The sequence below is a fragment of the Acomys minous genome (assembly GCF_964271855.1).
Source record: "Acomys minous genome assembly, chromosome: 1".
NCBI lineage: Eukaryota > Metazoa > Chordata > Mammalia > Rodentia > Muridae > Acomys > Acomys minous.
In genome coordinates this window covers 50,898,197-50,926,180 of record NC_140483.1, presented here as the reverse complement: position 1 = coordinate 50,926,180, position 27,984 = coordinate 50,898,197, and the positions used below count along the sequence as shown (strand labels likewise).

Genomic DNA, 27,984 nt, shown 5'->3' with positions numbered 1-27,984 from the left:
AGTATTTAAGAGTGATTGTTTTTTGACTACTACTTTGCTTTTTTAATGGTCAAGTAATTGATAGTAATTGTTTTTGATGACAGTAGTTTCTAACTATAATGCTAGCATTCCCAAATAGTGTAGCAGGACAAATGATAACCTCAATCCCACTACATCTGGACTGTCTTGAACATTGGAAACATTCCCATTAAATAAGGGTGATTAAAAACAATTTATCCAGGCTGGAGAGATGGCTCAGTGGTTAAGAGCACTGACTACTCTTCCAGAGGTCATGAGTTCAATTCCCAGCAACCACATGGTGGCTCATAACCATCTATAATGTTATCTGATGCATACTGTATACATAATAAATAAATCTTTAAAAAAACCAATTTATCCATAGGGATAACCCCAAGGACACAAGTCTCAGTGCAAATCACACAAGAAATGTGAAAACTCAAGACAATACAGCTCCTCTAAAATTACTAATCCCACAGCCTCTAATGAGAATGTCAGATGAAAGCTCAGGCCAATAATTCAGAAGAAGTCAAAGAGAGTGCATGTAGCATCAGCCAACACACACACACACACACACACACACACACACACACACACACACACAGACACACGAGAGACAGAGACACAGAGAGAGAGAGAGAGAGAGAGAGAGAGAGAGAGAAGAGAGAAAGGACACAAAATATGAAAGCAAAGATAAGAAAATGTAAGCAATAGAAACATGGAAGAAAAATCAAATTGAAAAACTTGAAATGAAAACTCCAGTAAGTCTGTGGAAAGCTTCAACAAAAGAATGGATCAAGGTAAGCACAGAATATCAAAACCTGAAGACAAAGTAGAGGAATTATAGTATTCAGATAATGAGAAAAGATAATAAAGTATGGACTGACCCTGTTTGGTATGTGTCACTTATGTAAAGAACAAATTAGGAGTTACCAGCATAGAAAAAGAATTATTTAATGCTAAAGGGAGAGAAAACATTTTGAGTAAAACCATAGCAAAATGTTTTCCAAATATACCTATATTTGCGAGAGGCATTTAAAAACAACAGGCAAACAAGGCCAGTCAACAACCTCTCCACATTGTATTATTGTTAAAACTCCAAATACACAGAATGAAGGAAGTGCATTGAAAGCATCAAGGGAAAACCTAGTTACATGAAACACCAGGCCCACAGTAACGGATGATTTGGAAGCAGGAAATCTGAAGTGCAAGAGTTCTTAGAATTATGTATTTAAAATTCTAAAAGAAGCTCCTAACCAAGACTACTGACCCTCCAAAAAACCCGCCTTCAGCCTGAAAAGACAAACACACTCAGAGGCTAGAGGAATCCTAACACACTCTAGAATAGTGGTGAAGCCAACGAGGAAGAGGATAGCACAAGACACTGTAAAACCAAACAGCAATATATACTATTATTACACCTTTTAATAACTGAATATGAACAGCCTCAACTCCTTAGTGAAAGGCACAAACTAGCAGATAGGTTAGGAAGACAGGATCTGACTTTCAGTTGCCTCCAAGGAATGCGTCTCACCATCAAAGGCTGAGGTTGCCATAGGATGAAAAGGTAGAAAAGGTTATTCCAAGTCAGTCAGTGTAACTAACCAGCAAGTAGGTGTATGTATTCTGCTCCCTGACAAAACACACTTCAAACCAAACCAGTCAGAAGACATGAAGACAGGTACTTCAGACTTCACAGAGGAGCACCTTATCTAGGGACAGGAGAATTTGCGTTTTACTTGTAAAAGTATTTATATATTATGGGAACTTTATATTTGAGTACTCCCTTTAAATCATTTACCATCTTTCTCTTTTTCCAACTCTTCCCCCAACTATCTCAAAAATTACTTTTAAAAATGATTGTTTTTATTAATATAAATCTATAAATACAATCTGCTGAGTCCATTCAGTGGATCATATGTTGTATTTTTAGGGCTGGCCACTTAATATTGGATAACAAATTAGAGGGCTCATCTGAAGGGCATAGTGATTCTTCCTCTCTCAGAAATTATTTCTTGCCTATGGCCTTTCATCTCGGGGTAGGGCTTTGTGGGTGTTCCCCACCCACATTGGCATGGTCACTGCTGTTTTCATTGTTCAGGTCTAGTTGAGGCAACCATCTTGTTGAGACTGCATGGGTTCAGCTTTCCTATCATACAGGAGTCATAAGTTGTCAGCAGACATCTTGGACATCTGGGTCTTAGAATAATTCTGCCCCTCTTCTGACATTTCCTGGGCCTTAGTGGTTGTGAATGGTGTGGATGTATCAGTGGGGCTGGGCACACATAGTTAGCTGTTCTCTATATTTTCACTAGTTGTGGCATTCTGTAATAACTAGAAATTCTTCTCCTTCATTTTGCCTGTAATTCAAAGGTTTGTTTGCACTTTTTATGATGCTGAACAATTTCTGCATGTTCCTTTCCTGTGCTTAAATTTTTCATATTTTTGCTTATGTGGTTAAATTCCTCTACTTTATTTCTAAGTTTTGGTTCTGTTTCTTCTATTTGATACACTCTATTAGTAACATTCTGCCCTTGTGCGGAATGTGGGGGGGAGGACACGCTGAGTTTTTCTTTGGGTTTTTGACTTTATCAATTCCATCTTCATTTCTGGTTGACTTCTCATCGATCTCCCTGCTGAATTTAGTCTTCAAATTCTGGATTGCCCTCGCCATCTTACTCAGCCACCTGTTTGCGCTTTCTTCGTGAATGGTCTTTACATACTCAGTGTTGATTTTGGACTAGAGAAATGGGGGTGTGCATGCATGCAAGCCTCACACTCTCAGGCATAGCTCAGATAGCACAGCTCACACAGGAGCCGAAGTAGACCCAGCTCTGTGCACCGTTGCCATACTTTCTCTCTTACCATTGAATTGCAGTCACTCCTTTCCTCTGCCCCAGAATCAATACTGAGTATGTAAAGGATTTACCTACCAGTTCTCCATACTCTGAAACCAACAGAAAATCTAGTAAGACCAGGGTGGACTTCATTTTCCTTCTCTTTATGCAACATAGTACTCAAATTATTCACAAGAGTAAGAGAAGAGGAGGAGAGAAAAGTGGTACAAGTATGAAAGGAAGAAGTAAAAGTACCCTTATTTGCAAGAGATTAGCTTCTCCAGAAAAGAGCTGAAAGACTCCACCAGAAGATACTTAGCTCTGACACACAAAGGAAAATCAATACCTCCTGTATACTGCTAACAAATGTGCTAAGAAAGAGCCCAGAGACGTGTTCCCTAGGCTGCAGTATACCAGATAAGTGGAATACCGTGGAACAGATATACCCAATGAAGTGAAAGACATACAATTCAAGCTTTAAAATGTCTACCTGGACTTGTTGGCACATGTCTTTAATCCCAGCACTCTGGAGGCAGTGGCAGGTGGAGTTTGATGCCAGCCTGATCTACATAGCGAGACCATGTCTTAAAACAAAAAACAAAAACAAAATTAAAACAACTAAGAATAAGCAACAACAGAATAACAGAATAACAACAGAAAAACCTTTTAAAACATCTAAGAAAAAAATTGAAGATACTGAAATAGGAAAGACCTTCCATACTCCTGGAGTGGAAAAGAGCAATGTGATGAAAATGGATATTTCAACAGAAATCATCTGTAGATTCAGTGCAAACCCCGTTTTACACAGAAATAAAACAAACCTCAAATTCATTTGTTAGCACTGAAGACTCCTAGTAACCCAAACAATCTTAGCAAACTGATGGTGCTGGAGGGACCTCAAGTCACAGTTCAGAGGTGTGCAACAAAAACAGTGGTACTGTCAGAAAACACACAGATGTGTTGATTTCAGTGGCATGTTCAAATGTAAATTCAAACATCTATGTCTACCTGAATTTTACAAGGATCCTGGAAACACAGCGGTTGAAAGACAAAATGGCACTGGGAAAACTGGAGACTCACACAAAGAATGAGACTAAAATCCCTATTTTTGGGTCTGTCCAAAAAATGATACCCAAATGGATCAAAGTTCTTAATATAAGACCTAAAACTCTGAAATTATTAGGGAAAAGGAAAAATATTTTAAGTTATAGGTGTAAGGCAGAACCTTCTGAGTTTAGGGCACAACAAGTGGGAGTTCATGAAGTTAGAAGTCTTCTTTCCAACAAGGGAACTTGTTAATCTAGTGAAGAGAGACTGTGTAGAATGGGAAGATGTCTTTACAAGCTGTACATTTGAGAGAAAACTAACCTCAGAATAGAGAGAAAACAACAACTAAACAGCAAGAGGACAACTCAGTCAATTCCTTGGCTAATGAAATAAGCAGACTTCACAAAAGATGCAAATGGCTAGTAAATATTCAACTTCACTGGAATCAGATAATTACAAATCAAAACCCTGTTGAAATTCCACCTCACCCCAGCCAGAGCAGTATTCAAAAGGAAACGAATGACAACATATGTTGATGAGGGTGTGGAGCTGTGGACAAAGGGAAGCCTTTACACTGTGTTCTTGGGAATGTAGTCGGTGGCCAGTATGGAAGTCAGTATGGAGGCTTTTTAAAAGTGTAAAAATAAATCCATTATGGAAGTGATGGGAATTTACCACAGAGACAATGTGGAACACAGTATTCACAGTACTGACGTCATGGAACCAGCCTAGGTGTGGATCAACAGAAGGCTGGATAAAGAGCGTGCGGTACAGGTACACAATGGACTTTTTGTCAGCCATTCTGAAGAGTCAGGGTAGGTGCAGTTCACACTCATAGATTACACTGGAAGTAATTATATTAAGTGAATAAAGCCGATCTCAGAAAGACATTTGCAGTTTTTTTCCTCACTTGTGGTTCCTAGGTTTTATATAGATGTACACAATATATGTATGTATGATTTAAAAAAAATGAAACTGCAGGAGAACAACGTGACTAGTGGGAGGGGCAGAGGATGAAAACAAGAGTGAGCCGAATGGAGTGGCTAAGTTCAAGATATACAATATATGCTTGTATAAAAAATAATAAAAACCCCTATAAGCATATACAGGGGGAGGAGGTCCCCCTCAGTCACAGTCATAGGGGAGGGGAGTAAGAGGAAAATGGGAGGGACGGAGGAATGGGAGGATACAAGGGAGGGGATAACCATTGAGATGTAATATGAATAAATTAAAAAAATAAAAACCAAACATTAAATATATTTTGTGATAGAATTTTTAACTAAAATCTCTAGATCTTCATTTGTTTTATATACATTTTCATACTTTCAAAAAAGCTTCTCTTATTAAATGCATGGGAGGTAATGATTTATGCTTTTTATTGCTGGGTACAGCACCCATCTCCTTTTGTGAGTGAGCACGTTTTGGGTTGTGAATTAGATCAATGTGAAGTGACAGGAGGATGCAGAGGTGTCCAGTCAGTCACCGCATACAGCTGACATGCACACAGTATCTGTTCTGCTTTGCTTTCTGTAGCTGTGAGAAACACATGACCAAAAGCAACTTGGAGAGGAAAGGCTTTATTTTATCTTACAGCATGTAGTCCATCATGAAGGGACAGCCTGGCAGAAACTCAAGCAGCAGCCTGGAGGTGGACGCTGAAGCAGAGGCCACTCCCATCCCAGGCACACTGTGGGGCTCTAGCTCAGTTCTGTTACCCAAAGTGCTGTGGCTGAGTTGTGGATGATTTGTTGATGTTATTGTTGTTGTAGAATTTGTTGCTCCCTTTTATAAAGTACAGATAGGTAGGATGATTACATGTTACTATTGCACATTTACTTGAGATTATATTCAAATATTATTCTTAGAAAACCGTGCCCTTTTTGAAAACTTTGAACTAAAGTCAAATTGCCAAATAGAACTTTTTTGTTGTTTTAAAAATGATTCTTGAAGTATTTTTTCTTATAATACAGTTATGCATATTTGAGAACTACCCTTACATAATCATGCTTATATTTGCATTGAGAACTTTAGTGTAAATGTTATTATTTCTATGCTACTATTACAAACGCTAGTGTACTGAAGTATCTTTATAATTGCCTGTGTCAGGATGATTTGAAAGCAGTGGGTCTGGTTCTGGCTGTTTTTAGCATGTCTGTGGCGAGGCTCATAGGCAAGCCCCTCCCTTCCATGGTTAGTTCAGGAAGGGGTTCTCAGTTTAATTAGCCGGCACATAGCATAGCTTCCGGAAAAGTGAGACTATGAATGCTTTCTTCACTGAATCCTGGTTGTTGCTGCTGTGTCCTTGTGTGATGTACTGAAGGCTCAAGGCTCATGCTACAAACCCATGGAAAGAATAAAAGCCAGCAATGCCTACTTAGTCGAGCAGACCTGGAGAGAAGTTTCCCGACTCGTGGAGGGTGATGTTGAGTTTAATAGTCCCTACATGAATCTACATCTTCTCTCTACTTATGAGAGTTCAGCTGTTTCTGGTTGTATGCATTCCGCTGAGCTCTATTCTAGAAACACATTATAGTATTAACTGGGGCAACAGTGATTACCCACAGGAAATCTTTATGATTGGGCCTCTGACCCTCAGAGGAGGAGACCCAAGCACTCCATGCTGCAGTCCTCCCAGTTGTGAGTATTGCTGTCCCAACAAAGTTAGGAGTGGAGGTTTCAATGTTACTGAAAGAGGGACGTTGGCAAATGCAGCTATGGGGAGCAGGATAGCTAGGAAATTGAATGAATGGTCTGGTACGATTGGCTGTATACAGAGTCAGTGGGAGGGGAGGGGTCTAAAGGATTGCCTTTTTTTTTTTTTGGTTTCAGTATCTTTGGAGAATATTGTAGTTGGAGGACATTGTGTATGTTAAAGGCTATAACTTCAGTTCTAAACATCCTAAATGTGAGGTGTTGGACTATTCAGCAAGTGATATGGGAAGGTGGGTTCATATATATATGGATAACTATGGACTTCAGAAAGATGCCTAAGCTGGAAGAAGTTGTAATCCATAAAGTTCAAGTCATTGGTGTAGATTGAATTTCTTATGTAGAACAGAAAAGAGGGAAGTACGGAGCTTCAGAATGCACTGCCATTTGTTCTAGGGGACGTGGCGGGGATAGTGGAAGTGGAAGTAGGTTACAGAACGATGCATTTCATTTTCAGGCCTTTCCAAAGCAGTTCTAAGACCTTTGCCGTTGTGGACTTTACAATATTTAAAAGAAGACTGTTTGATAAATAAATGCTTGTTTCAGCTTAGCTGCTGCATGGCGGCTTCCTGCGTTGAGCAGCCTGTCCGTCTAACACTAGCGCTTACTCTTGCCTTTCACAAGGTGAGCTACATTCTATGGGACAAACGCCAAATAAAAAACTTTCCATGAGCTAGTTCCAGCTATTAGTATGATAGTTAAGTGTCTTATTTTGGAATATGTACAAAATATCCATTATTGCTCATTGGTACTTTGCTCTAGATAATTTCATACTAGTTCATTTTTTTTGTTTCTATCCTTGACATGAGTTAACAATTATGATCTTGTTGTCTCAGAATAATATATTTTTATTAGAAATATTCTGAAACTGAAATTTTTCTTGGTTAAGGAAATTTCTGTAGAAATAAAATAGTTGAATAACACAGGAAACTTACCTCATTTGTGGTTAGCAGTATGGTAAACCGAACTAATCTATGAATACATATCTAGAACTGTGTGTGTGTGTGTGTGTGTGTGTGTGTGTGTGTGTGTGTGTGTGTGTGTGTGTGAGAGAGAGAGAGAGAGAGAGAGAGAGAGAGAGAGAGAAGAGAATATAAAACCTCACATGTGTTTCTTGTATATATAAGTATAATTTTCAATTATCACTGTTATTAAAATGACTCAAGAAACAAAAGCTATCTGAGTCCATTTTTCCTCTTTTCAACTCTGCCTCCTTTTACAATTTTAGTTTATATTGCACCTGTAATTGAGGAAGAAATCTAGTCCTAGGAGCTAGGTAGGACTTTCAGCTATTGATCTGTGAGCATCCTGCTTATACTGCCAGGGGAGAGCAGTCAAGGCATAGTTGCTTTGTCACTGACATACGCTGAGAGGAGGATTTTTTTTTCTTTCTATACTGTTTATACACTTGTCTATAGACCTGCTGGCTGGTTGAATTTTAAAGAGTAAAGAGGTTTAAAGACTTGTCCCCTGAGGGTTTCTACTGCCAGTTGGGAAGCGAGCTGAGGCTGTTTTGCAGAAGTGTGTTGCATGCATGTTGCTTATGGAAAAGAGGGGTGTTTGTGGCAGGTTAAGCAACTAAGTGAGAGGCTTCCCCCTTGATATAAGCATTAAAATTTATGTGAAATATATAGTTAATTTACATACGTCCAGAAGTAGACATTGAACTTAGGATTTTTTTTTTATTGTTTCTGAATTATATGGGTAAATTTGAAGGAGTTTATCTGACCGCTATTTGTAGGTGTAGTAAATGTGGTATGTTATGTGACAAAAGATAACAATCAAGCAGCAGTCAAATGACAACAACTGTCCTCATTTGTAATGAGCTGCTTTTCAGTAACTTATTTCATGTCTGATGACTTCTTAAATTATATTTAGCAAAATATTATCAAGAGTAAAGTAACATTCTCTAAACATGGGCCTGTGCTGAAACTCTTAATGGTACAATTCAGAAGCAAGCCCGTATTCTTGCCTTAAGGCTTCAAGGCTCCCCGACCCTTATAATGTGATTTTTTTTTCTGCTTCTGTGAGCTAGTTCTCTTGGAGCCTTCTTAGTTATTGCTAGTGGATCTCTACACTATTCTATTTTTAACTGATAGTTGCAGCATATATTTTCAAAAGTGAAGAAATTCTACTTAGAAATACTCAGTACTTTATTTCCGTAGATGGTTTCTATGTTTGGATCTGTGTGATTTTACAGACTATTAGTTTTTTTGGTAAAAGGCATTTGTGGAAGTGATGGCTTTGCTAAGATATTTGCTGCTTTGCTTCTTAATAGAAATCGTCTTCAGTTTCTACTAATCTAGTTTGTATGATGTCTGTAATTATAGGTGGAACTTGGATTCAGAGTTAAATTTCAATGTATTGCTCAGATGCATCAAAATACATCTTCTCTTATTTTTCTAACTGCCTGTTGTTTGAATGTTGTAATAATCTTTAATAAATATTATTTCTAAGTTTTAATTAGATTATCTTTTTTAGTAAAACATTGATCTTAATATTTAAATCCTTAGTATTTTAGTATTTAGCTATATTTTAATAGAGGCTTGTTTTAAGATGCACATTTAAGAGGGTTATTATTTGAAATAAATTTAGTACCAAGTGTTTAAAGATACAAATATATATTTTGCACTGTGTACAGAGTCTTGTAATGTGTGTGTGTTTTTTTAAACACTTGTGTATGTGACATGCAGAGTTGTCAGAGCGCTTAGTAATTCATTCCTGCTGCCAACTTCGTTCCCTTTTCTCTGCCTGCATTTTAATTGAAACAACATTTATAGTTTTGAGCCAGAATCTGTGAAAAGTCCCCATGGCTAGCCTGTGGTACAAGTAGCAGCAGACACAGCTTGCCCATATGGTGCAGTGCCCCTTGTGAGATCCATATGGCCTTGTTGAAGGGGATCCCAGCGGGGATGCGAAGGGTGTTAATACCCTTCAGGCCAGGCCTTTCCCTCCTGGGGCTTCCGGGCATTGTCAGTGCAATCTGCCAAAGCACACACTTAATTCCTTTTTAATAATCAATTATTTCAGTCTGAGAACCTGTGCCTTTGTCTTAAAAATACTTACTGCTCCTTGAAAGTGTCTCAGAAAAACTTTTAACTGCATCTTTAAAAATAACATTCTAAACCTCCTCTTTATTTTCACTTTGCATTTGTAGGAAGTACTGCAGACCGTGCCCAAGTTCTGTTTTCCTTTTGACGTGGAAAGGTATAGTATAAGTTAATAATTAAGATAACTTTATTTTTTCTTACCACACCTTTCGAAATCTTAAATATACATTTTAAGAAAATGGTGTATACCTTCATTTTTTCTCCTATGCAAATATGGAGATGTGAAGTTCAGAATTAGCCTTTCAGATGAGTCCATGTTTTACTTCCCCCCTCGTGGCCAGTAAGGTGGTCTTAAAGTAACATTGGCTGTAGATTATGTTTCTTCTCCTTATTCTTCAGGTATAGCACCAGCATAGAAATAAATAGAACAAAAACGTCATTGCCCTTTGGGCAGGCTTTCCAATGGTCTTTTAAACGTAGGTGTTTTACTGCCTTCACTCCTCATTCATCCTAACTGGAAAAGCATCTGTGTGAGGCTGTGAACTGACTGTTAGCTGTCTCCCAAGAAGAGCTTACTGAGGGCTGCTGGCTATGGGAGATTCCCAGTGGCTTTGACAATTTCCTTGTTTATATGTGACTGCAAATACTAACTGAACTTCTGGTAGGCAGTGGGAATTTAGTATAATAGAGTCTCTTTGGACATAGTGACATCTATTATTTTTCATGTGACTTATCACTATTATCAGCTTTATTTTAAGAAGGTACTAAGAAGGTTTAAAAGTCTATTTTAGGAAGAAAATTTGGTCAGAGATTGGTGAGACTGAAAATTTAGTAATATACACTTCAAAGTTATCCTAATAAATATTGCTGATGAAAAATTATTTACTTACCTATTTCTGGAGAATTAGCTTTTCTCCTGTCTAACTTCAAAGCTATAGTACTAAGTCAATAGTAAGAATAAAATAAAGGAAAAAACTGCAAGAAGATATTATAAATCTTGAACACTAGAGGATATAAAAATCACTGGAGGATTTATTTGAAAGTGTATAAAACTAGAAAAAATCCCACGTCTATTTAGATGTGTACTTGTTCAGTAATTGGTGTTTTGTGACAAATAATTTATAGTTTTAGAAAACTGGTAGTAATTTATTTAACTTTTCAAAATCTATATGTCTATTTTAAACGCCAAATGTATATATCATCAATATTTTATTTTGAGACAAAGAACATGAAGTTCAATTGTGGTCTTATGAGCCAGTATCTGGATGTATGTAGATGCATTTTAAACAGAGGTAAGCATTTTGTCTAGTGATTTATATTATCCCTTATGATGAAGTGTGACACGTATTTTGATTCTAGTTTATTTATTTCAAAATCAGGTAAAACTCATTACAGACCACCAAGTAGGCTTCTTTAGTAGGAAGTGTATTCTTCTGAGTTGGTGTTTGATTATGCAGCTTATTGATATTCTAAAAAATAATGCTAAAAAAACCCAGTAATGCTTGTTGTGGTGTTCATTCAGTGAGAATGTCAAGGGAAGAAGTAAGTCAACATAATGAATGAAGCAACACAATTTCCTATTCAAGCAGTTAACATTTGGGAAAGAATGCTGTAGAAAAAAAACCCCTAGAGCTAAGTGTAGAGACTGAATATGTTGATTCTTAGGCTGTGAGTAACCACGGTTCCAACCTCATGATGTATCTTATGGCTAACTTAATCTTCTGAAATGTAGGATGAACCTTGATTTCCGAGTGAGGCTTTGAATTGTGTTGATGTGCTCCACCATGAGCTGGCCGACCTTATTGTTATGCCTGACTCAAGGCTTATGAGTTGGTTTATGGGTCTTGTCCCTTCTAGTCATAGGCCCTTCCAGCTCCTAGAACCCAGTATTGCACAAGTGAAGCCAGTGCCAATACTAGTCTTGCCTCTTTGTCTTTGATAAAATCAGCACAGGATTAATACTATGATGTTTTTATGTCACAGGGCATCTCAGAACCAAGTTGGACAGCACTTTACCTTCGTACTGACAGACATTGAAAGTAAGCAGAGGTTTGGGTTCTGCAGACTCACGTCGGGAGGCAAAGTTTGTTTATGTATTCTTAGGTGAGTATTATAATGAAAACATGGCTGTAAATAGATTATTCCTCTTCTGCTTTATCATGCTTGGGATCTCAAAAACTCAAAACAAAGCAACTTTTAATAGTAATTTGTTTATTTTCTTTACTTGTTCAGTCTAAATCCAAATCAAGAAATAACCTCCCTTCTAGTCCATGTACCGAATCAGCTGTTTACCAGTAAAGTACCAGACTTTTTACAAAAACTAAATCTTTGAAAGATTAGCTTTTGTGGTTTTATTACTGAAAATTAAATATTAAGATGTGAGTTGTAATATGTGTAAATAGAATAACACTTAATAAAGTTAATGTATGTATGCTCTTTTCTGTCGTTGATACACATGTGACTTTTGTAAATGAACTGCTGCTTTAAGGCGACAGTTGCAAACTTGTGCTTGGAAAGAGAGTTTCGTTAGGTCACTGGGTGTTTTAAAATGTTTATAAAAGATCTTGTTAAGCTTATACATTTTAGGAAGTTTTATATAAAATTTATATTCCTAATTTCTTTTGAGAAATAGGGATATCTGCTAATTGCAGACCTTACCTATCCTAGTGGAAACAATACACTGTAAATAAATGGGTGCTGGTTGTATGGTGTGTTTGTAGATTTCACCATGCCCTCCTGCACAGAACTGGGCTTCGAGTTGTTGGCAGTTGAAAAAGATGCATTTAAACATAGTTCCTGTAAGATGTCGTGGTGAACAAAGAATCCAGATGTAACCTATAAAAAGTAGAATTGTTTGCTATTATAATATAGATATTGGTAATTCTAGACTCAATAGTAATGATAATAGCATTCAATTTGCAGTTAACATCTTATGAGGGAAACCTTGTGTATTGGTTACTTTTCTGTTGCTGTGATAAACACCATGACCAAAGCCACTTACAAAAGGAAGGGTTTATTTTGGGCTTATGGTTTCAGAAAGATAAGAGTCCCTCACTATCATGGCAAGGAAACATGGCAGCAGGCAGCAGGAAGAGCTTAAATCTTACATTCCAAACCATAAGCAGGAGGTCTGAGAGCCAACTCAAATGTTGCCCATGTTTCTAACCCTCCAAGCCCACCCCTAGTGACATATTCTCTCCAGCAAGGCTACATCTCCTAAGACTACCAAGACAGCAACCAACTGGAGTAGTCAAAAAAGTATCCAAATGCCTGAACTACGGGGAGCATCTCATTCAAACCAGCACACCTTGGTATAAAATTGATGGCCTTTCTGTTCATTAGTTAGTGAGCTGTATTTGCCAGTCACTGAGAGGCATGCATTTAGGTCATTCCTATAATAGTAACACTTGGAAACTGAGGCTGGAGGATTGCAAATTTGAGGCTAGTCTCTGCTATATAGGGAGACCTGGGATTTAATAAAAAGACCCCAAACAAATCTTAGAGGTGGATAATCCACTGTTCGTTATTATTTCTGATGACCTGTTTGAGAATAAGTTATAGACATTACTTGTTTAGATTTAAATCTACATTCAGTAGTTTATCCAGTTACCTTCAAATTGAATTTCTGTTACTCTTGATTATGAAAAAGTTTGAACTGTTCTCTGTTTTTAACTCAAAATATTTTGAATATATTGATTCTGTTAGTAAGCCAAAATAATTACTGAATACTCACCATAGTTTACATAAGTTTCTTGTAGTTTTTAAATTTAGGAAAGCTATCATTATTTTGAACATTTGTGTAAAACATGTAATACATTTTGTTAAATGATTGAGAAAAATATGTACTATATATACTTGTAAGCCAGTTGCTATTAATTTGTCGAAGTTACTTTTTTGTGCATTTGGGAGATCATCTGAATATTTGGACTCCTGAGTTAGAAATAGTTTTACCTGCAAAAATGTGGTTATATTATATGAATAATAATAAAAAAGGAAAAGTAAAAGCATACATGTCAATAAGAAGGCCTCTTATAGTGAGCATGATTGGTTATTTGATTTTTATTAAAATATTCTTTCATATTTAGTCTCTTTTTGGTTGTTTGACAATGATTCTGGCTGGTAAGAAATAGGATGAGTCATACTTGGTGGAACATCCTGGAGAAAGCTCTGAAACTAAACTTCTTGTTTCCTATGTGGTCAAAAAGGTGTCTCCATCTTTGTCCTTCAAAGTCAGGGTATTACAGGGGTCTTTGAGAACAGCTAATTTACAGAATTATTCAACAGTAAACAAAGAATATAATGACAATAATAACCTACTCAGAATGTTGCGGTTCTTAAATGAATATAGTTAAACTGTACTCAGATTTATCTTTAAAAATGATTTTGAAGTCTATAATAAGAAGACTTATGGTGGTTTGGTGCTAGCTTGGCCATTCTGAGTGATGGTAGTCTACTGCCCATGAAAATCATTGAAAGGAATGATAAAGCTTTAAATGTTCTAGGAACATACTGTTCACTTAAAAAATGTACTATAGTGATTAAAGCCTTTGTGAAGCTAATAGGGAAGCCGGAAATCATAGAGACTGGTGTGCTTGATCCCACAATGATATTCTTTTATATATATAATACAAGGATTTTTTTTTATAGATTCATGTAATAAATTGGTAGGAATAGATTGGAAAACACTTAGATGGGGCTTGATAGCCACTTTCTAGTAAGCATTTATTAAGTTACCAAAACAACTGGCCACACTTCCAAGGACCTCACCCAAAGAGGAAATATAAACCATTGATCTTACTGAGGGCAAAAGACATGAACACATTAAGATGGTGGATTTGCCTTGTGTGGTGCGGTGGTCCTGTGGTTCTAGCACTTAGAGACTTGAAGCAAAGGGGTTAACAGTTTCAGCCCATCATAGGTTACCTAGTGAGACCCTGTTACAGATTACCACCTCCAAAGGCACAATTTAAGTATTTTTTAATCATCATGAGAAGACACAAACACTATATTGTTTGTAAGATTATCAAGTGGTACATCCCTGTGAAAGAAAACTTAATAATATCAGATTTTGAACTCTTCTGTTTCTTGTTTCTGTAGTTTTAGCTCCTAGATTCTTCTGGACTCTGTAGAAATGTATAAGCAGAGAGTATATTAGCTTGACTTAGTCATGTCACAAAGTGGTATGTTCTACTAAAATATTATATACAATTTTATATAAAAATTTTATATAAAAATAAAAATATTTAAAATTTTAGGCCAACATTCATGATCATTTTTTAATATTTACTGTCCTCAATCTACCTTCTCTAACACTATCCACATATGAGAGAAAGCGTGAGATGTTTATCTTTCTATGTCTGGGTTATTTCACTCAGAATGATTGTTCCCACTTCCATCCATTTACCTGTGAATTTGATGGTGCTAGAAAGTGATGTGTGTGCTACCAGAGGAGAAAATTAATCACCAGTCTTACCTACTTGCAAACCTGTGAGCTACAGAATGGCTGTTTGGGCAAGGTATTCCTACTGGTGCAATAATGCCATGAGTACCATGAGAGTAACCTAATGTTTTGTGATTGGATTTAAGACTTGCTCCTCCAGATGGAACCCATAACTAGCACCATTACCAGGGCCAAGAACTAGTCGCTGGGTCAGTCATATGTGCTAAAAGAGAGAGCCTTTTATTCTTATTCTGTTAAGTGAACATCGTATTACGATGACTCTTAATTACTGACTACTGTACCCATAGAGTAGTGCATCTCCTAGCCTTTATCAGATAAACTTTTTCATTCAATAGGTGGAAATTAAAATAGAGGTCCATAACTGGTCAACATGTACAGTATAAGAGATGGTGGGACATGTGTATCACACTCCCTGCCACCTTAAGGTTCAAGGACTGCCACAGAAGAGGGGGCTAAAAATTGTAAGAGCCAGAGGTGGTGGATGAGTACAAAGAAACATTGCTTTCAAGGCACAACAGGGTAGATGCATCTAAGACTTCATAGTGATTTTAACAGCATGCACATGGTGAGGGCATACCAAGCCAGATAGAAATCCCAGCATGGGGTGGGGAGGTGTGTAGGCGTCAACCTTTTCCAAACCTACTTTATTTGAGGATCTTTAGTGCTTATACTTCCCTTCCAACCCACCTACCCTAGAGAGGAGAGAAAAGAGGGTAATGGGAACAGGAGAAGTAGACCTTTTTAGACTCAGTTCCTGGAGCGATTCTCCTGGCATAGTTAGCAGGATTTCAGCAGACCAGCAATTCAACCAAAATTGCCGCTGCAACCTGGAACAGCAGCCAGGTCCCAGAGTCCTGAAGCGTTCTCTGGAGGTGTTCTCTCTAGGAGCATCCCAAAGTGGAGCAATGAACAGCCAAACAATACCAAGACCCAAGGCTCTTCTCTCTCTCTCTCTCTCTCTCTCTCTCTCTCTCTCTCTCTCTCTCTCTCTCTCTCTCTCTCCCTCTCTCTCCCTCTCCCTCCCTCCCTCCCTCTCTCCCCCCTCTTTCTACTCTCCCTCTCCCTCTACCCCCTCCACCTCTCTCACGCTCTCTCCCCCCTCTACTTGCTCTATTCTTTCTCTCTCTCTAGGGTACCTCTCCCCTCTCCCCTTCTCCCCCCACCCCCATGCTCCCTTAATAAACCTCATATAATAAAAAAAAATACCAAGACCCAAAAGGCCACCCCCTCTATATATCTCCTCTCAGACTCTGTACTAAGATGTATTTCAGCTTGCAAAAACCAAGCCCCTGAACGAGGTGGTTCATCTTTTATTGGATAAACATCACCTGTTCTCTCACAAGTCTGTTCCCCATCCCACACTTGGGATCAAAACAAAAACATGTGTACATCCACTACATATTCCCCTTTCTATTAAAAAATAATAAACTATATACAATAAAAATAATTATGAGAAATATCCAGTAAAAGTTAGATTTATAAGGACCAGTCCATTTGTATTTCACAATCTTGAAGAAATTGTTCCACTATCTATCCTATCCTGCTGAGTCTTATCAGTGTCCAAAGTTTTCCTAAGTCACATTATTATAATTTACATTTATCAACCTCTAAACACGTTTTTTTAGCTCTTAAACTAATGCTTATAGTAATACTATGGCTATCTGCTCTTTAACCCCATCAGAGACGTAAGAAGGATATATTATCTAATGTGAAGGAAGTATAGGCAAGAAACTTCCAAAAGATGATGACTGCCTTGACAGTCACAGGTTTTTCTTTCTTGTTGGAACATCCAGTATTCAACCTGCCAGCCCCAAATATCTGACAGACTGTTCTGTGAAGCAGGAATTTTGAAGAACTGTCCCACCTAGTCTCTGCAAAGCTGGACAGCCAATTTCTTAGTGTCGTGCTTGACCACAGTTTGGACAATCAGTCTGCTGTCAGCAGTAGAGATAAGAACAGTGCCTCAGTCCAGGGGCTGCTCTGCCACCCTGTTTCTTTGATGCCCATCATCTTCACTGAAGTAGATTGGAGATGTTGCCAGGAGCAGATGTGTCTCTCTGTCAGAAAATCTCTTTATTTTTAAATGCCATATTCTGTAAATCTCTGAAATATTTGAAGACCATCTATCTACTTTCTATTGTGCATAATCATATCTACTCTATCTATCTATCTATCTATCTATCTATCTATCTATCTATCTATCTACCAATCAACTGACTTATCTATTTCAGTATATCTAAATAGACAAGCATTGCTTGTTTTGAAGCTATGTACTATCTGCTTAACCTTGAAAACATATACAAGAAACTAAAAAAGCCAGGCGTGGTGGCGCACGCCTTTAATCCCAGCACTCGGGAGGCAGAGGCAGGCGGATCACTGTGAGTTCGAGGCCAGCCTGGTCTACAAAGTGAGTCCAGGACAGCCAAGGCTACACAGAGAGACCCTGTCTCGAAAAACCAAAAAAAAAAAAAAAAAAAAAAAAAAAGAAACTAAATAAAACTGCTTCCGTAAGTAACTAAACTAGTATCCAACAAGACTACAAATGAGATTTATAGGCGACTAACTACTAACTTGTATCTCCTACCATCCTGAATAGTTTGGTTGTAATGGTTAGCTCTCATAAGACTAGAATTTTACATCACATTTTAAATGAGTTGCACATGTACAATACATTAAGCAAACATTGAACAAAATCTATCAATATACAATATGTACAATACATAAAGCAAAAGTTGAACAAAATAATCTTAAATTTCTATCAATCTACAATACCAATGTAAAATACTCGAGGCTAGTAGATTCAATAATCTATCTTTTATCCTATAGTTCTATAGTCTCCCCTTTTGTCATTTCCTTTTCCCAGCCTTTCCCCTAATACTAGATAGGATAGGAAGATAAGAGAGAAAGAAGGATAGAGGAGAGAAAGAAAGAAATCCCTAAATATAACCTTTACTCACTTATAACCAACCGCCTCCACAATAACAAACATTGGTAACTCACCAAAACTACCCACCCCACCTATTGGGAATGGGGGTGCTGTGTTCTTAAAATTGCTTCTTGCTCTCTGGGGGTAAAAACATCTTTTGGGTACTCTTAGAAGAATAAGACATTGGCCAAGTGCTGGAAAAGCTAGCTGTATCTGTTCTGTCCTTTCTTTTTGGGATGGATCCTTTGGGCTAGCCTTTTTAAAGTTGATATGCATGCAAGTTCTTGGGGAAACAGTAGCTGAGGCAGTCTTTGAGGTTGATGCACCTGGACTACCTGCTTTGTCTTCATTATATCTGGTTTTTTGCTCTGAAAATAAGCAAAAATTTAAAAGTATTAGTATAGTTACATTTCTACATATATATGGAATATGCAAGGTGTACAAATTATCTAAAGACAAACGCCTGTCCTATTTTTGAGCAGGGTTAAGGCTGTTTGAGCTATAATATCCATGTTATATGAAAGAAGAGTTGGGGGTAATTGATCAAGATACAGCTTATGAAATTCTCAAAGAATTAATAAAAATATTATTAAAATAGTTATATGGAATGAACAGATCAGTTGGTTATCCAATATCGTTTAGTCAGCCCTGAAAACACATATACAAGTGACATTATAGAGACTGACCAGATTGTACTTACTTACATGTTTAGGAATATGTTTAGGAATTTGAAGGGAGAAATGGGAAGGGGGAAAATGTTGTAATTATATTATGGTTCCAAAAAATAAAAGAAATATTGTGATATTATAATTTCATACAGCATTTTACTGGTCTAAAATTCTAAGCTGCCATCATTATATAGATGATGAACTATAAATAAGAACTTTATTAGAATTAGTAGGAATGTATCCAGATAATCTTTCATAAAGTAACTAATACACACACACACACACACACACACACACACACACACACAGTGTATTTGTGGGATGGGAAGCATGTTGCTACCATGTGTGTTGCATGGACAGCAAGTTGTCCACTGGTCGCCTTGGTGCAGCAGAAGTAACCAGAAAGGGGCCTCTGTATTTTATGCCATTGAAATTTAAGATCAGGATTTGATAAGTGACCTCTGAAAGAAAGGAAAAGTATTGATGGGGTGACTGTGACAGTTAGGAACCCAGATGTTAGTGCTTTTCTCTGCTATCCATGTAAAATGGTCAATATGAGAAGTGGTTTTTTTTGTTTGTAAAATGTGTTATATTTCTAAAACTTATTATCTTAAAGCAACACTTGACTAGATTTTGTACTGTACACTTAGAATGTCTTAGAAAAGAGTTTGGGATAATACAAACATTATACACACATATAATATATATTACATACATTATATATATACATTTCAAGCTCAATGCAAACAGTTATTTTTGTGGAAGGAGCCAGGGAAGGGATGTAAGGGAAGCTGCACTGCTCCTCAGCGTTCCTCAGATTTTCCCGTTGTCACAGACTTCCAGCTGGTGAGGAGGAGCTCTTCTGATTATGGCTAGAGGACAAAGACGCTTTAAAGAATGTTTATAGTCAAGTTGGAAAAGCCCTTGACTTGGAATTCTTGGAATTAATTCAGCTGAAACTTATTGAAAAACTAGACAAAATACTTTCTTGAACAAGTCACAGAATGTCCACACATGTCTATAAACAAAACAAACCAAATAACCGCTCCCAAAAAACAAAACAATACATAAGTCGTTTATATTTGTGATATATAATGCTTGCATTGTCACATTTAATTTTCAGCCTTATTTCCACATGACCAAACGTATATTTATCTATTTTTTCTGCAGTTTATCAAATTAAAGGATTAACTGTCAATATTTAAAATTTGATGACTGCATGGATATTTTTAAAGTACCCATAAGAGCTCCTTCAACTGTCATAGCCTCTTGTGCAAGTATCCAGAAATATTGCAAGTGTTAATGTGACAGCTGATCACTTTTATTCTTGCTTTCCTGGTAAGTTGGAGCTGCACACATGCTACTAAAACCATGAGTTTCCTTTCTCCTAGAATTATGTCATCAGAATATCTGTCAATTAGTATGCTTTTAAAATTTCTATTAATATTGTTCAATTTAGATGAAAAATAAAATTTAGTGCAATTTAATATTAAAATGGCATTTAATTTAAGGCCTGTGTGTCTGAGCTCTTTCTCTGAAGTACCTGTCTTAGTTGAACAAGATTTCAAAGCTGTCCTCAGAGATCACTAGCTTAAGTCTTATTGCTTGTGTTTAGAATTGCTTTCATATGCTAGCAAAGATTCAAGAAATACTCTTCCACCTCTAATTTCATTAACAAAATTTTACAACTATAAAAATGTCGCCAAGGGTTCAAAATGAAATACTCTAATGAGGAAGGCAGATTTATGCTTAGGGCTTTTGTAGCCCCCTTTGCTGTCTGTAACTCACACCAAACTAGAAGGCTTCGCACTCTTCCTTTGGACAAATCCCCTCAAAGCAGAATGTTTCAATTTTACACATTTTGGGTCAATTTTCTAGTGGACAAACAGCCTCCAGACGTGAGAGGCCTTCCTACGGAGAGGCCGTCTCCTTGGTTTTCCTTGATTACTGTGCATCAGGCTCCTGCTGGCCATTCAGACTGCTGGCAGCTGCTTGACTCTTTGACAGAAAGCATTTCCTTTCCTTTATTTAACCTTTGACTTTTGAATGTAAAACTTTTACAGCGCTATAGTGGAAGTCCAAGTGTTGCAGAGTCTTCTGACGCCAGCAGACGGACTCATGGTTTTGTGTGTGCGTCTGTCTTTTGCCTCTTGTCTTGGTTGGAAATTTAGGATGTAATCTTACAGTTAAATTTTAGCCTCCTGCTTTTAGAAGAGTAATTTGTTTTATTTTTATATATTTACAAATCTATAATAGTTATATAGTTTGTTGATGAGGTTATGTTTTTACTTTAAAAATACTCAAATAAAAAAACAGATCCTTCCCCCATACATTTTGTTGAAAGTTTTAACTTCCTGGAATTCTCGTGTTTGGTATATAAAAAGCAAATTTAACCATGTTTTGCAGTACAAAAAATAGTGTAAAATTTTAAGTTACTGATAATCAATTTAAGAGCTTGTATGTTGCTTAGAAATTACAAAGGAAACTGCAAAAACCAACCAAACAAAAACCTCCAAAACTTTAAACCCATGATATTTCTTACCTTTGAAGGCATATATGATTTATAATATTTATCTTATGTGAGTTTTATATTAAAATAAAAAGTTTTAGACAAAATGCTTTTCTTAAAAAGGGGATGCTATTTATTTTACCACAAAAGTGTGAAATCAAATATTATTAAAACATTGGAATTTTTCACTCATTGTGGTACATCAGAAAATGAAGTTGTAGTAATTTATTTTGAGCACTTGCTTCCTATTATGAGTTGTGAAGTTAGTTTTCTTCAGGGATCAGGCAGATAAGAGACCCAAAATGTGAAATAGGTTAGGAGCCTTGTTATAGGAAATTGAAGAAAGTACGGTGCTCAGAGCAGCACGTGGCAAAAAGGAGCACCACTTAGCTCCAGGCTTTTGTCAAAGGAATATTGTTTGGTTAGACTCCAGGTCTTATGATTTCTAGAGGAACATGAAATTGAGATATTTTTTCCAATGCATTATAAACTGACAGTTAATAGATTAAGCATGCTACAGAACAGCTGGTATTGAGAACAGTCCTGGGTTGGCTGGCTGCAGCTGCGGATGGCCAGCCTGTAGCCTCTGCTATAGATGGTTGCAGCAGAAAATGTCTTTGTTTTTTCACATTCTTAGAAGCATGCTGAGCATTTACAGACTAATTCCACTTAGATATGAGTGTGCTTTTTGTTAAGAAGTGTGGATGGTTTATTGCAACAAGCAGCTTATCACTGAGAACCCGCACATGCTTGCACTTGGTTCTTTTTGGTGTTAGTACATGTTGACATGTCAATGATCCTGCAAAAATCTGAGTGTATCTTACTATTTCAAAATATAGTGTGTGTAGAGAAAACTGTTGGCTCGGTCATGTCATCATGAGCAGCGTGGTTTGCCTCGTGCACTGACACCTGTGGATCTACACTGTCTTTACTATGTCGCAGGCTGCGTCCTTTCCCAGCACCTTAGCAATGAGAAGAACATACAGGCAATCCAACCCGACTTGGAAGGGATTACCAAATTGTTAGACAAAATCATTTAATGGATCTGAGAAATTTTCACCTTCTGGATGAACTGTAGTTTGAAAGTTATAAAAAGTAATGCTATAAATACTCAACGAGCATTTCAACTTTTGCTCTTTGCTTCAGTGGACAGAGACTGTATGTTAGATTATTTAACATTAAGCAGGGGCTAGGTATAGTGTTGGCTGGCTACAAGGCCAGCATGTGGGAGGCTGAGCGAAGAGGGTAACTATGTCAAGTCTGTAGCAAGGACCTGTTTTCAAAAGAATTAAAAGTTGCAAACAGATTGACTTGTTGCAACTTATTCAACTGTCTGTAGTGGATCAGGAATGCATGTACTGGGGCCGACTGAGTAGAATTGTCTTCCCAAGTTAGCCATGTGGCAACCTTGTCACCATGAATAATTTATCATATCTTTTATATTCAGACTTCAGAGTTGAATGAGCTAGTTCATATAAAACACGTAACATGTGGTTTAATGTATCTTTTATGCTTAATGTTCAAGTTTTAGTTCCTATAGTGACAGTATAGATTTTGTGATTCTTAGCTTCTGCCCTCTGCACCCAGTGTACTTAGTATTGCCCCTGAGAGGTAATCTCCAGACAGAAATATAAAGCAAAGCAAGCCTCAAGAGTTTGTGAGAAATACATTGTAAAGGTAAACCTTGTTTTTAAATGACGTAGACAAAGTTGGTCTGGTATCAGGGTGAGATACTGTGAAAGGTAGTATTCTGGATGTCCACAAGTGTGTATACGTGTGTGTGTGTATGCTATAAGAACTTTGAAAATTTAGATTTTATCTAAATATGAAGATAACAAATATTACTTATTAATATAATTTATCACTTACTAAAATACGTCAATAGTACTCTTAGCTACTTAATGAAAACTGAGTTTTGATATATCTTCCCAATTTAAAAATAAATTGAGAGTAGAAGCTAACAGTGGAAAAAAAAATCACTGCGACAGGAAAGCAATGCAATTTAAAGGACTTCTCAGCTAATTGGTCTATGCAGAAGATTACTTAATTTTATAATAGCTTATGATTATGAAATTATATTTTTTTGTTTTCATGGTAGCCAAGGAAAAAGGACATGTAATTACCAGAAACCAAAACTATTATTATTATTATTATTATTATTATTATTATTATTATTATTATTATTAACTTGAGCAGTTAGGCAGAATTTTTCTGAATTGGACACATACATTAGGGGGATGTGACATATTGAAATTATTTTCTCCTGAAATAATACTTTCTCCAGACTGATAAAAGTTGAAGTTTTAAGTATAAAGTAGAAACAAATGGAAGAATTCCATTCTTACACCATTATGTTATTATGTGCTTGAAAGAAGAACAAATTATTTTTCTTTTATTGAAAATACTTTTTCATGTAATATATTGTGATTATTCTTTCTCTTCTCTCTACGTTTCCCAGATCTCCCTCTCCCTTCCCATTAAAGTCCATCTCCTTCTTGTCTCATTAGAAAACAAACAGGCATCTAATAGATAATAAATAAAATAAAATATAATAATGTAAAACAAAAGTAAACATTAGAATAAGACAAAACAAACAAAAGGAAAAGACCCCAAGAAAAGACACAGGGAACAGATGGCGATGCACATTCAGTAATCCTCCAAAAACATAAATGCAAAAGGCATAATAGATACACAAAAGACCTGTAGAATAAAAAAAAAGGAGAGATAAAAAGAATTAAAAACAACAACAAAAAAATGATTGCAGATCAGAATGTTTCTAGTTGGGTTGATGTTTATGTTTCTCCTTTGGTAGCATGCTGAGTGCTTTCCAGTACCAAAACACCAGGTTGACTTCACCCTAGGGGTGAATGCTCTAGCTTTGCACCAGCTTGACTTCTCCATGTTCAATGAGTTGTGTAGGTGTTGTCCTCAGCAACTGGGCCTTGCTGTTTGTGGAGGGCAGCCTTGGCAAGAGCTAGGGTTCTTTGGGGGTTTTCATGGCATCTCTTTAGCATATAGCTCCATTAGATCTAGACCATTCCTGGCCCTGGACGCTTTATTTGGTGATAAGAGATGGCCAGTTGGGGCTCTGTCTCCTCTGTTATCTGGTGATTTCATTTAGTTCACCTTCATATATGCATGTATTGTAAGACACCACCACTACATTAGGTTTCCATGCTAGTCCTAAAATGTCCCTAAATTTTAGCTGTCTCTCCCCATATTCTGTCCATCTCTCTTTTTCTTCCCCCTTCCTGGTTAATCCCCCCATTCCCCTGTCATTCTCTCCCCGTGCCCTCTGTCTGTCCATAGCTATCTATTCTGTTTCTTCCGAGGGAGATTTATCCATACCCCCTAGACCCCTACTTTATTCCTAACCTCTATGGTTCTATGGATTATAGCTTGCTTCATTGACTTAAGAGCTATTATCCCTATATAAGCAAGTGTATATCATATGTTTCTGGGTCAGAGTTACTCAGGATGATTTTTTTTTTTGTTTTAGTTCTATCCATTTGCCTGTGAATTTCATGATATTTTAAAAATAGCTTACTAATACACCTTTGTGTAAATGTACCATATTTTCTTGACCCATTCATCCTTTGAAAGACATCTAGGCTGTTTCCAACTTCTGGCTGTTATCACTAGAGGAAGAGTGAACATGGTTGAGAAGGTCTCTCTGTAGTAGGCTGTGGAGCCCTTGGGGAAGATGTTCAAGAGTGGTGTAGCTGAACTAGAGTTAGATCGATTCCCAGGTTCCTGAGCCTCCCCCACACTGATTTCCATAGTGCTGTAGACATTGATACTTGCACCAGCAATGGGTGAGTGGTCTCGTTAGTCCACATCTTTGCCAGCGTGAGATCTCCTCTGGTTTATTGATCTTAGCTATTCTGACAGGTGTACAATAGAATCTTAAAGTAGTTTTGAATTTCATTTCTCCGATGACTAAGGATGTTGAATATTTCTTTAAGTGTTTCTTGGCCATATAAATTTTTTGTGAGATTTCTCTATTTAAATCTGTACTCCACTTTTTTTTGTTGTTCATTAATTTATTTGTTTTCTTGATATCTCGGTTTTTGAGTTTTTTTTTCAATATATTTTGGATATTAGCCCTTTATTGATTGTATAATTGGTAAAAATATTTTCCTAGTCTGTAGCCTGCTGCTTTGTCTAGATGATGGTGTCCTTTGCTGTACAGAAACTTTTCAGTTTCATTATGTCCCATTTATTTATTTATTAATAATTTTTAATAATTAATTAATTCACTTTACATCCCAATCATAGCCCTATCCCTCCTCTCCTCTCAGTTACCCCTCCGGCTTCCCTCTCTTCCCCCTCTCATATTCCTCAGAAAAGAGGAGCCTCCCCTCCATCAGCCCATCCCAACACACCAAGCCACATCAGCACTAAGGACATCCTTTTCCTAGGTGGACTGGCAAGGCAGCCCTGCCAGGGGGAAGTAACTGAAAAGCAGTCCCCAGAGCCCTTGTCAGACACAGCCCCACTGCCCTTCCGAGGGCACCCACATGAAGAGGGCATGTGTCTGCACCTCCACCTTTTGATTTGCTACTCTGGAATTATTCCGTGTTTTCTTGGGTTTGCTTACCTTCTGCAGGCTGAAGGTTTGTTTCCCGCCCCTTCTGGAGGAATGGTTTTATAGATGGATACTGCCTAAGTTTGATTCTATCATGGGATGCTTTTCTCCCTTCATCTATTGCGATTGAATCTTTTGCTAGCTGTAGTGTCTGATCTGGCGTCTGTAGTTTCTTAGGATGTAGAGCACCTGTCTAGACCATCCTGACTTTTAGTCTCAATTCAGAAGTCAGATGGTGTTCTAATAGGTCTACCTTTATACTTCCCTCCATCCTTTCCCCTTGCAATCTTGTGAAATGTTTTTTGTTGTTTTGTTTTATGTTTAGGGTTTCAAATATGTGCAGAGGGGCATTTCTTCTCCAGCCTATCTGGTGTTCTGTATTCATCTTGTTCTTTGATAGATACCCCCTTCTTTCAGTTCAGGAAATTTTCTTCTGTGATTTTTTAAAAAATATGTTTTGTGCCTTTGACATGGGTTTCTTCTTCTTCTTTTTTTTTTTTTCTTATTATTTGGAGATTTGATCTGTTCATAGTGTCCTTGGCTTCCTGGGTATTTTGTGACTAGATTTTTTTTTAAAGAGTTAACATTTTCTTTGACCAAAGTGTCTATTTCTTCTATCTTGTCTTCAAAGCCTGAAATTCTGTCCTCCATCTCATATTCTGTAGGTGAGACTTGCTTATGAGCTTCCTATTTGAGTTCTTAAATGTTTTCATATCCCGATTTGTAGGCTTTGAACTCTTCAAACCTACTTTCTATGGCGTTTTTTGCTCCTCACACCTCCATTCCAACCCACATACTCTAGATAGGAGAGAAAGGAGGTTAATAGGAACAGAAAAGATAGACCTTTTTTATACTCAGTTCCTTGGAGCGATACCACTGGTGTAGTCGGCAGGATTCCAATAGACCAGTTAAACAGTAAACCAGCAATTCAGAGAAGATGACTGCAACTGCAGCTGCTGGAACCTGGAGCAGCAGCGGGAGCCCAGAGCAGCAGCAGGAACCCAGAGCCTTGAAGCCTTTGCTGGAGCCATTCTCTCTAGGAGTGTCTTGAAGTACAGTGATGAACAGCCAAGACCAAAAAAGTCCCACTTCTTGTTTATATCTATATCTATATCAATATCTATCTATCTGTTATCTATCTGTCTGTCTATCTGTCTATCTATCTATCTATCTATATATCAATCTCTCCTCTCAGAGTCCATACTAGGATGTTTATCAGTTGACAAAGACCATGCCCCTGCAAGAGGCATGTTTGTCCTCTTCCAGTGGACAAATATCACCTGTTCTCTCACAAGTCTGTTTTCAGCATACCCTCACACAAACCTGTTTCACATCCCACACTTGGGATCAAAACAGAAACGTGTTTACATCCACTACACAGATTTCATTCCATCTGGGTTTTCTTTATTGATTCTATTACCACTTTCAGGTCTTGACCACTTTTTATTCTTTCTTTTTTTCTTTCCACTGCTTGTTTGTTTTCATAGGATTTGTTTAAAGAGATTTATTCATTTTTCCTTAAGGACATTTTTTATATTCATGAAGGCTATTTTAAAGCATTTGTCTTGTACTTCAGCTCTCTGCTCCTCCTTTGGAGGGGTTGCTGGTCTCTAGTGGAGGCCGCCATTCTGGCTGTTAGGTGTTTTACGCTGGTGTCTGGACGTCTGGGTTTGGGATTATTGCAGTTCTAGGTGCTGACATCTGGCCTTGTCTGTGTGGCGGTGGGTGTTTTGTGCCTTGTCTGGTTCTTAGGAAGGTGTGGTCTGGAAGGGAATTACTCAGGTGTGGCCACTGGTCGTTTGGCTTAGAATGCATTTCTGGGTACCGTAACTGGCACTTAGGAATGTGAATGTGATGAAAAGTCAAGGGCAGAGGGGTACACAGGAGGGAGGAATGCTTGCTGGGCTACTTGGATCTGCTTAGTCCCCTGGGGATTGGGTAGAGAGTGAAAAGGGGGCACACACACAGGTGATGTGCTACAGAGCTGGGGGTGAGACTTGAGGTTGGATTTGGAGGAGAGGAGGCGAGGACCTGAAGCTGTCTTCTGCTTAGCTGGCCTTCTTGCTTCTCTGGAAGGCTTGTATGGTGGGGTCCCAGGTAATGCCTGCTGGGGCTCGGGGCTGGGACGACAGATGAGGGTGAGGAAGGCTGGAGAAGATCTTTGTGATCTGCTAGAGATAGGGGCAGAGAGG

At 37.6% G+C, this 27,984-nt stretch overlaps 1 protein-coding gene across 5 annotated transcripts in view; it reads left to right on the top strand.

The window, feature by feature from the left end:
* Positions 1–27,984, top strand: part of DENND1B (DENN domain containing 1B) — a 210,436-nt gene that overhangs the window by 66,832 nt on the left and 115,620 nt on the right. For all 5 annotated transcript variants that reach the window (XM_084799269.1, XM_084799271.1, XM_084799268.1 and 2 more), the window contains 2 exons: positions 9,748–9,797; positions 11,624–11,743. In XM_084799269.1, coding sequence (XP_084655395.1) covers positions 9,748–9,797; positions 11,624–11,743 — 170 coding nt within the window. The remainder of the gene's footprint in view (positions 1–9,747; positions 9,798–11,623; positions 11,744–27,984) is intronic.